Source organism: Ostrinia nubilalis, chromosome 22 (assembly GCF_963855985.1).
Source record: "Ostrinia nubilalis chromosome 22, ilOstNubi1.1, whole genome shotgun sequence".
Lineage (NCBI taxonomy): Eukaryota > Metazoa > Arthropoda > Insecta > Lepidoptera > Crambidae > Ostrinia > Ostrinia nubilalis.
In genome coordinates this window covers 6662249-6673637 of record NC_087109.1, presented here as the reverse complement: position 1 = coordinate 6673637, position 11389 = coordinate 6662249, and the positions used below count along the sequence as shown (strand labels likewise).

The 11389-nt window shown below is 37.1% G+C and overlaps 2 protein-coding genes across 2 annotated transcripts; one reads left to right on the top strand and one right to left on the bottom strand.

Moving 5' to 3' along the window:
* Positions 1-37: 37 nt before the first annotated feature.
* LOC135083041 (ubiquitin carboxyl-terminal hydrolase 33-like) lies at positions 38-5181 on the bottom strand. The gene is made up of 6 exons (XM_063977805.1): positions 4840-5181; positions 4046-4165; positions 2724-2828; positions 1748-1880; positions 554-756; positions 38-451 (listed from the first exon to the last, which is right to left on the bottom strand). The coding sequence occupies exons 1-6, from the start codon at positions 4915-4917 to the stop codon at positions 38-40; spliced, it is 1053 nt and encodes a 350-aa protein (XP_063833875.1). The 5' UTR covers positions 4918-5181.
* Positions 5182-6047: 866 nt separating this feature from the next.
* LOC135083040 (uncharacterized) lies at positions 6048-6799 on the top strand. The gene is made up of 2 exons (XM_063977804.1): positions 6048-6185; positions 6620-6799. Exons 1-2 carry the CDS (start codon positions 6048-6050, stop codon positions 6797-6799), a joined length of 318 nt encoding a protein of 105 aa, XP_063833874.1.
* Positions 6800-11389: the final 4590 nt, after the last annotated feature.

The window sequence follows — 11389 nt, the reverse complement described above, 5'->3', positions numbered from 1 at the left end:
GGCTAGGATACGCCATGATAAAATCCTATCGACGATTTTAGACGACAAATGGGTTTATCGTGCGAAAACGACAAAACCCCGCGATAAGTCTATCCGCGGCCAGCACGGCCACCGCGGCGCACTCCAGGAAGTATGACGTCAGCGGCGCGGTGTTGCTGAGCGCCTGCAGCGCCGCGTTCATGTAGCACGTGTTGCCCATGTTCTGAAGACCGACCAGCCCTGCGGGGAGCGCTGCTTCAGTTATAGCACCACTGGTGGGGGGGATTTGAGAGAGAGAGAGAGAGAGAGAGAGAGAGAGAGAAGCAACGAGGGTTTCCTTATTAATTGCGCTCACTGTTGGCGCCACTGGCGAGTGAGGTTCTGTTACTTGCTTGTCGCTAAGACACTGACACCAAGTGATTAGCGCTGAAGCAGCAGCACTATCGCATTTGCATTCACCAGTCTGGCACCACTGTCGAAAAAGTCTTATAACTGGTTAGTGTTGCCAACTGGTGAGCGCAATTAAGAAAGTCAACCGCTAGCCTAGCATGAGCCCCCAGCCGGGCTAGGATACGCGCAAAGATAAAATCTTATCGACGATTTTAGACAACAAATGTATGGGCTTATAAAATGTCTCGATAAAAAGTGTATCCGCGGCTAGCACGGCCACAGCGGCGCACTGCAGGAAGTATGACGTCAGCGGCGCGGTGTTGCTGAGCGCCTGCAGCGCCGCGTTCATGTAGCACGTGTTGCCCATGTTCTGCAGCCCCACCAGCCCTGCGGGGAGCGCTGCTTGAGTTATAGCATGACTAGTGGTAGGGACTTGAGAGAGAGAGAAGCAACGAGGGTTTCCTTAATAATTGCGGTCACTAGTTGGCGCCACTGGCGAGTAAGGTGCCCCCCCCTGGAAGTCACTTTAAAAGAACTCAGGAAGCTCGGTATGACTTGCCCCCCCTCCCTAGGCCAGAAGCTAGGTACGCCCATGGTGCTAGACTGGCGATTGCAAATGCGATAGTTTTCCAACAGCTTCTGTACTCATCGGTTGGTGCTACTGCCTTAGGCACAAGCAAGTAATAGGACCTGAGCTTACTCGGTAGTGGCGCCAACAATTAAGGAAACCCTCATTACGTTTTATATCAACCGCGAGCTTAGAAAGACATAGAAAGAGCCCGCAGCCGGGTTAGGATACGCGCCATGATAAAATCTTATCGACGATTTTAGACGACAAATGGGCTTATTGTGCGAAAACGACAAAACCCCGCGATAAGTCTATCTGCGGCCAGGATGGCTACCGCGGCGCACTCGAGGAAGTGTGACGTCAGCGGCGCGGTGTTGCTGAGCGCCTGCAGCGCCGCGTTCATGTAGCACGTGTTGCCCATGTTCTGAAGCCCCACCAGCCCTGCGGGGAGCGCTGCTTGAGTTATAGCATGATAATTGGTATAGTTCGGTCGCTGAGCACGTTGAATTTTGTCCAATGACCTCAAGCTACCTATCCGTATCGCTCGCGCGTAATTATATTGCTGTCGCGACTGTGCGACGGGCGCGCGGGCGGCAGCAGTGAGGGTGCGAGCTAGAAAATATGTGAATGAATGATGACCGAGGGAGAGAACTTACTGAAATACCCCTCACCCTACATTAAAAAATAAAGACAAAACATTTGATTACATCCCAACCAAGTCGATTGCAGAATTTGCAGATATAAAATAGAAACAAAATCGGACCATACAAACTCTTCAGCCTTATAATATTAGTATAGATTAGTCTGTACCTCTAGGGCGCGATTCGTCGTCATACTCCATATCCTCAGGGTCCAGGTCATCTTCGGAGGGCGGGGCCAGCCCGACGGAGCCGAAGCGAGCGCTCGCCCCCGGGCCCTCCATCGTCGTTGTATCTGGGCTTGCCTAGAACAAATTACATTTTAATTAGTAATTAGAATTTCAGATTCAAAGATTCAAAGATTATTTATTCACCGAGATAATGTGGTACAATAAAATATGTGGTCTTAAATTAAAAAGAGGTGCAGCTTATCTCACCAGCGTAGCTGGCATGTGAATTTGTGCATAAAAAATCATTATTATAAATTACAATTACAATTATAATTATTATATAGCTATGTCAATAATTCAATTAGTTATTCAATAATATTAATTATAATAATCTTACTTCAATAAATTAAATTAAATGTCAAATTGTTTATTGTAATTTACATGTCAAATAATCCTTAACTGAATAAAAACATTTTTCACATAACAAATTATACAGTTTAATTTTCACTTCCATTTAAAGACTAAATATTTTGATATAAAATAGAATGATCTTGCCAACATAGAAATCTCAAGATCTCCAATTCGAAAACTTACAGTTTTGAGCTTTCTTAAAAAAGCTTATACAATACTTTGTCCAACACAAGGCAATCATTTGCCTTGTTATGATCACTTCTAGGATGATCATTACAGCATCAAAACATACTTATAATCTTGTAATTTGTTATAATGGCTATTCTATAACACACAAACTAGGTGAAGATGAATAAAAGCTTGAACAAATAAATTGGCCTTTTGTTGTTTAATTACTGTTGCAAGACACAGGCCGCCAACAACCGGCCATCGTGGAAATCATTGGAGTAGGCCTATGTTCAGCAGTGGACGTCCTATGGCTGAAATGGTAATGATGATGATGAATCACTGTTGGATTTTAAAGATTCTTGGCGATTTATTAACACTTGACAGATCATGATAACTTACCAGAGATTGTGCTATTGCAGCCCTGACATGAACTTCCTTCTCGCACGTGTAACACCATATCCTCTCAGTCGATATGTTCATATGCACGCAGTGCGATGGGAAATTCTGAAAACAATTCAACGATTAACTAAAAGGGCTGATAAAAAACAGTAAAAAATAAATCAGTCAGTAATAATTTGTTGAGATAAGTTATTTGCGAGAAACTGGTATCGTGGATGGAATACTTATTTAATGATGCGGCTTACTTGATAATTATTTTATTGTTTTTATGCAATTAAATTGAGAGCAAGTCAAGTACTGTCGAGAACACATCAGATTTATACATTTTTGTTGCCAAATAGCCTTTATTACAATGACATAAGATGCCACAGTTTTTAGCTTGATGTGTTGTTGTCCATACATTCGAGAGCACATGTGGTTATTATTTTTGTAGTGAAATCTTCCTTTATACATAAGTTTCCACTGTATTTATCCTAATGAGCCATCAATAAATTAAATGAAAACATAAAAAGTTCTTAACACAGCTACTGTATGCTTAAAAGGAAACTCCAAACCCTGTATGTTATTTAAGTACTTTTATATTGAAATAAAATATTTTGTATTTGTAATAAGAAGTATAGTATATTTCAGTATAGTACTAATGTAAACAATAACATCCTGTGTACTTACTACAAAGAGAGAAGTAACCTTGAAATATAATTCGATATGTGTAATGTGTGTGTATTCGTAATAGGCTTCATAATAATTATTCTAAATACACTAAGTTCTGGGTCATCAAAATTAATGACAAGGTAAAATTTTTTATACCCTTACATACTTGTATGAAGTACCTAAACCTTGATTGAGCCTTGGTTTAAGTTGTTGTTACTTTATTTTTCTTCGAGTGATAATTTTAACTTTATTCTCTTTGTATTATAAATGTTCCAGATATCAAGAGCTAAATGACTAAGGAGTTCTAAAATAAGAATTTACTCATGGAACAAAGGTCTTTGTTCAGTAATATTGCAGTTCAACTAATTGTTTGCTTTTAATTGTGCATGAAATGCTACAAAACGTCATATAAAATGCTAGCAACGATTTGGCTTCAAACAATAAAATAAGAAATTCTTTGAGGGAAACTTTAAAATATAATTTTTTGTGGCTAATTGAAAGTCTGAAGACTACTCTCATTAATTTCACAGTCTTTAGTGAAAAAAATCACTAATTATTAACACAACTGTAAATATTAAATTAATTGCTGCTAAAGACTTTAAAACATAAATATGTTGTGACAAATTATATCAGATTTATGAAATGTGTTTTGAAAAATATTTTTATGTTACCTTTTGATGAATGGTGCTGTGGTCATTCTTCACTTCCGAGCAACCAATGTGGTGACAATCGGGCTGCAGACAGATCCACAAGTTGGGACCCGGACAACCGCAGTCGAAACAGGTTAATGTCTGTAAAACGACAACACCTTTTACATTTAACTTTATTCATGAAATAAGATTGCAAGTGTTTTGATAGGAAAAACCCTCAGAAGCAAATTTGCCTCTACTGGTTGGCTTCTATTGAGAGTGGAGCCTGGATACTGGATACAGAGCCTTTTACATAAACGAAATCAATGTAACGGTGAGAAGGAATCATTTTTCTCATTCCTCATTTGAAAATCATGACTGTGGCTCAAGATTATAATGGAATTGAAAGATAATTTTGTTTAAATTAACTGCCAAATTCTGAAATTAATTCCAAGGCTAATGAAGCTTAATTTACAAGTTAGACGGACATGTTAAAAGTGTTCTGAGAGAATCAGAAATTTGAACATTGCACCAATTTACATCAACACAGTCATCGAATATTTATGATTTTTTTGTTAACTATTACAATGCACAAATAGCACAAAATTGTGGACAAACAAAAGTTAACAAAACCTCATAGAATTACTAGGAAGTGTAGGCTGGTGGTGGTGCAAGGTGTCATACATAAATAAACTGTTACATAGCTGGAAAACGCACGAGCGTACTTACTCTATCAGTTGCACAATCACAACTGGACGAAAGAATGTTAATTACTTTACATTATTACAATGACATTACGATATAGGTTATGAATCAACAAAATCGGTCCCACTTACTTCTTTTGACTGCCACAACTCCTTCTCCAAAACATCCGCGAGCTTATTCAAGTGCTCACAAGTCACTCCTTTATCCATTGTCGCTAATAATTAACTAAAACCGTAAATACAACTCTTCACTGATCCACAATAGTCTTGTAAATAATGGACATTATTTTAAAGCACAGGGGGCCGAAACATTACAATTTTATTGGACAGATGAAATAGACACAGAAAATAAGTATACAATGAAAACATTTTGAATAAAAGGCTAATAATTGAATTAGATTACAGAAATTTCCTTCAACACAAATCCTTCCGTGACGAGCGAAAAGTCAGCTCCCTATTCTGTATTTTTTTTCCTAGAGTCTGAATTAAGTTTATAATATTTGTAAGCCTATCTCTCTTTTTTACTTTTGAATAGAGAGAGATATAAATATTTCGATTTATGGAATTCAAATTCAACCTTGTACAATTTCAGAATAGGGGCCTCGGTGTTACTAGTAGTGTTGCCATAAGTGATTATTTACCACTTGACATTTTGTAAAGGTTAGCGTACACTATGATACATTTGTATTTATTGCATTAATTCCAAAGCGTAGAGTTGGTTAACCCAATAACCCAAAAAAAAGGGTTTGATTGCATTTCATCTCGTTACATAAAACTATGATAAATCAATTATCTCTGTAATATGGATCAGTGTGCTTTTACCTTTGTTAGAAATATTCTAATCTGTGGTGGCTAGTGTAGTATAATTCGAAAAACATCAAATTAAATCGGTAGCATCGATTGTATGTACGGCCACACTGTTAACTATCTATTTCCGTTTTTGCTCTCGCTCTCATCAAATGGTGATTCTTTGCGATAGAACGAGACGACATGACAGGCAATGGATAGTTAACACTGTTGCCGATGGTACATCAATATTAATAGTATCGATTGTATGGATACAAATGGACTATATCGATAGTTAAAGTACTATCGGTATACTATCGATCTTTAATGTTGATCGGCAGCAATAGTTAGTGGTTGCCATTTAAAAAAAATGCTTTGTAAGTTGACGTCTGACGTTGACATTGACGTTTGATGTACAGTCAAATGTCAATTGACGTATTGTTTTGATTTGTGTACCTGTCAGCACCTACAAAGTATTTCCTCAATTAAAATTTCGCTTCGTAATTAGGCTTTAAGATATAATTTAAACAGCGATAACCTTATTAAATTTCGCAATGACTTCTGCTTCGTCGAGCAGTGCGCGATGTCTTTTTGCCGAGTCCAAACAGAGGTTAGCTGAGCGAGTGCAAGTGAACATGAATAATATTTCATCCCTGGCCCGCCAGATCCAGCGAGGATCAAAATCTAATGAGGTATTTATTATTTAGGATGTCAAACAATATTAATTATAACAACCACATTGCAAAATGTCTTATTAAAAAATTGCACGTAAATTAATTACTGACTGACTGTGGGTGGATGGCTGATGGTCTAGCTACACTCACTTTTGAGAAGATGTTAAGACAGTAACATTATGTATGAGACATGTAAAAGTGCCTTCAAAAGGGCCTACGTACTAATAAATATTTTGATTTGGAAACAAACTCTGTGAGGGCAATGTTATTTGTCCTTTTTAGAATCTTTACCCCCTTACTAATAAAAAGTTACACAGTTGTTGAACAATGTTTTAAAATGACATTTCCATACTAAACGTCACTTTAAAACACTGTTCAACGAGTGTGTAAGTTTTATTAGTAAGGGGGTTTATTTTTATTTCTTTACAATTTTGATACCTTTATAATTCCAGCTCCTTTCCAAAGCAGCGCGGGAGTTTGTAACTACAGAGCACCTCATGGAAAGCACAGAAGAGAATTTGAAAAAGATGCAACTGATCTCCGTACACATGGGCTACCAGTTCGAGAACATTCACAAGTCTGCTCAGATGCTCACGCAGATTAGTGAGCAGGTCGCTGCTATGCAGAGATGATGATGCTTTTGAATATTGTAGGCTTTCATTTCTGCTATTATAGTACTGCTGAAGATAGCACATCAAGCTGAACAAATTACTGTCTTGTCTCGTGTTGGATTTATGGACGCATAAGAGAAACTTCTTACTAATATTGTCTATGGGCACTCTCGTCCTTGTCGCGTTGACAAAATGTTCTCATATATTTTACTATAAAATATAAAGTCTTCAAATTAAGCTTTGTTTAATTTCATCAGGTTATGGGCCGTCCCAAGCCTGCCGTTATGTTTATTTTTGCATTTTGAAAAGTATTTTGTTTACTTACCGGGCTCGCGAGTGATTTCTAGTTTTTCAGCTAATGTCATTGAAAATACGTACATAAAAATGGCTGGAAGTAATTTAATGTCAATTGAAAAGCTAACGGGTCGCGAGAATTGGGCTGCTTGGAGTTTTGCAGTAAGGGCATACTTACAACTTGAAGATTTGTATGACTGCATTTTAAAAGAACCAGTGGCTACTGACCCTAGCTCCGTGAAAAAAGACACCAAAGCCAAGTCAAAACTAATACTATTAGTTGACCCGATTTTGTATGTACATATTCAAGAAGCCCAAAATGCAAAACAGGTATGGGATAATTTAGCAAAGGCTTTTGAAGACAGTGGCCTAAGTCGTAAAGTTGGCCTATTACGAGAACTGATTAATACCAATTTGGAAAATAGTTCTTCAGTAGAGGACTATGTAAACAAAGTTATGTCAGCGGCGCACAAACTAAGGAATATTAAATTCAATGTGGATGATGAGTGGTTGGGCACGTTGATGCTGGCAGGATTGCCAGAAATGTATAAGCCAATGATTATGGGCTTAGAAAGTTCCGGTATAAAGATTAGTGCTGATTTAGTAAAAAATAAATTACTACAGGAAGTAAAGACATCGGACACTACCGCACTTTATACAAACACAAAAAATCTGCCCAAAAGTGATCAACCAAAAATTAAGAAAGGCCCGAGGTGCTTTAATTGTAACAAGTTCGGACATCTCAGTAAAAATTGTTGGCATAAAAAGGCAAATAATAATAAGAAGAAAGAGATGGAAACAGGATATGTCGCAGCTTTTTCAGCTTCCACAACAAATGACTCCGATTCGTGGTATGTTGACTCAGGGGCATCCATGCATATGACACGGCACCGGGACTGGCTCACTGATATCACTCCTTCATCTGTACCGAGCATAAGAATTGCTGATGACAAAGTGCTAAAAGTTGAATGCTGCGGAAATGTATGCATCAAGGTAAATGCAAAAGATGGCAGCACCGATGCAATACAGGTGAGGAATGTTCTATATGTACCAGAATTAAAAACAAATTTGTTATCAGTCAGCAAAATAATCAAAGGTGGATGTAGAATAATATTTAATAAACATGGCTGTCAAATTTACAATCCATGCAATAAGTTTGTTGCAAAGGCTGATCTATTTAATGCGAAATATCGGTTAATTACTTGTAAAAATAAAAAAATGCAAGCTATGATGGCCAAGACTGATGATGATACTTACCCGTGGCACCAAAGAATGGGTCACTTAAATTTCACTTCACTTAATAAAATACCGATCTGTACAGAAGGAGTAAAGTTGTCACCGAGTAAAGAAAATATAATTTGTGTGACATGTGAAACAACAAGAAAACCATTCCCCACTGAAGGCTCCCGTGCAACGAACTTGCTAGAGCTAGTCCATAGTGACGTATGTGGACCGATGAAGCAAGATTACCGCCAAAGAAGTCGTGGTTCAATACAGATGCACTGGAGATATGGTCGCCGACATCTTGACAAAAGGACTCCATCGCCCCAAGCATGAAATCTTTGCTGCGTCAATGGGTTTAATTTTAAAACATCTGCGTCCAGGAGAGGATGTTGGATTTATGGACGCATAAGAGAAACTTCTTACTAATATTGTCTATGGGCACTCTCGTCCTTGTCGCGTTGACAAAATGTTCTCATATATTTTACTATAAAATATAAAGTCTTCAAATTAAGCTTTGTTTAATTTCATCATCTCGTTGTGATAGAGGCTAATTTGCAACTAAAATTTTTATTCGTTGGTTGAAGCAAAGAATCAGTATTTTTATTGTTGTCTAGGTAATTCGCAAGTTCTAAAGACATTAATTTAATTTTTATTATTATTTCGTATACTTAAGCAAATCTATATGTATAAAAGAAAGTCGTGTTAGTTACACCACTTATAACTCAAGAACGGCTGAACCGATTTAGCTGAAAATTGTCAGGGAGGTAGTTTAGAGCCAGGAGAAGGACATAGGATACTTTTTATCCCGTTCGAAATTTTAAAAAAAGTCTGCTTATTTATTGCCATTAAGGCGGAACAAAGTTCGCCGGGTCAGCTAGTAATTAATAAAATAAAATAGTTTTTCTGTATGCTACTGAAACTGAATATGTTATGAAGTTGCTTAATATTGTACCTTATGTTGCTACATTGTTTATTACAAAAATAAAGTAATAAGAAAATGATAACGCTTTTATTTGTATTTTATACATTAAGTACACACGACAGCACCTGAGGTTACCCATTTTTGTTGCAAACTCGCCCCTATTACAACCGCACAAGAACCCACAGTGGTTACGTATTACAAAAATAAGTTTACAAATCATTACTAAATAAGTTGGTTTATTTGTTAGAAACACTGCCAGTTTCTATTGGCGCATTCAGACAAATGTGAAAGACAGTAGGCGGCATTTTATTCTAACTCAATGTTCTAACCACACATGACAAAAAAAGGAGGCGTTCCGTTCCGCAGCGTCGTTATTTATGTTTCGGTGTCACAAAACTAAGCTAAATTACATTTCGGTGCCGGTAACAGAAGCAAATAGCTTACTACCCACTACAATTAATTATTAGTACTAATTAATTAAGTTTAAATTGCTATTTAAACAAGAAACACGTTTGAAAATAGTAGGAAGACTGATAGTGTTAAAATGCTGAATGAGCAATTAATTTCAGAGCGGCACAGGTCTGTTGCTATGACTTTGCTAATTTATCAATTCAGGCGTTGTTTATTAATTAACGTGGTTCTTATTTAATTTCTTTTGTTAATGTAATTAAATAGGTACGTAGTACGATAAATAAAACTTGCATATTTTTTATGACTACTTAGGGGAAGCCCGGGCAGCGCGGATAAGTTAAGGAAAAACAAAAAAATAACACAGAAATACTTAACTTAGGAACAACCTTTATTTTTCATTTATGGCACATATAATCACAATTGCAATTGTAAAGTTAAAAGTAGCAAAATATAATATCTTCATACTTAATTATTACTATTTCTAAACCTCTTCCATTATCCGCTTTACCCGACCCGGTCGGGTAAAGTGGATAAGCTACGTCGGGTATAGCATATTAGGCAGTAACTCCTGACAGTCATCGCAGAAATAACTGTCAAGTCCATCATAATAACGTACAATTTTAATGTGCCCAACGGTGGCACTCTGAGCATTGGATCCAGTCCTCTATGGGTGGATCCATTTTACTATCATTTTTTTTGTATTTTGTTGCTTGTTTGCTTTTAACTGGTGTAGAAGTTAATACCATTTACGTTTCTTATTTGTTTTACGTTTATACTTAAACACTATTCTGAAATGAAAAGAAAAGAAAAATAAAATACAAGTTACTCATACAAGGATAAGTTATCCGCTTTGCCCTATCCGCTTTGCCCAAAACGTGTATTTCTAAACATGCCTTTTCTTAACATTTCAATACCGGTTTAATGTAATACTGATATTACAAATATTACTAGAAAACATTGTTAATCTGGAAAACTAAATCGTTCTTGGGTTAGCTAACAGTAAAAACAAATGAAATGAGAACAAACCTGATCGAAAATCGTAAGAAGAACACCCTAAACAATTTTTTTGTCACAAAAATAAACGAAAGGCACCAGTCGCTTTGAATCAACTGTCATGGCGTAGTCAGAGGGGTCACTCGTCTACGCAGCCGCAACTTGTAAAGCCATCTCTTATTGTGTTCCAGAAAAATCGCTTATCCGCTTTACCTGGGTTATTCGGTTTGCCCGGGCTTCCCCTACATATTGCTTAGTATGAATTAATCCTAACATTTACGGGTCTGGTCTGTTAAAATGGTTTTGTAACTGCGCTCTGCGTTCTAAGTTATTCTAGTTTAGATAATTATGTTACAGTAATGACTTAATAATATCATTAGCGAAACGTTACGAATGTTAATATTTAACAACAACTTTACAATCCCTTTTAGCTATTTCAGACATGTAAAGCAGTTAGATCGATCTGTACAAAGCGTTCGTGACTGCTCAGTCGGTAGCCAGGAAGTGATGGGATCACGAGCTACTCCTAATCACTGGTGAAAGTGCTCGAGGGCTGCACTAAATCTAGATATTTTGTTTAGTAACGAGCACTGGAGCTGCTAGGTAGAGCATGGTTTATGAGTGAAGCATTCAAATTATCTACGGTTATATAAAATCGGTTGTCTTGATTGATCTACTTATTTATTAACAGTTTTATGGTTGTAGTTATAGCTCAGAAGTTATCTACTGAGTTTTGAAAGATTGAATATTTTCAGGTAGCTATGAAT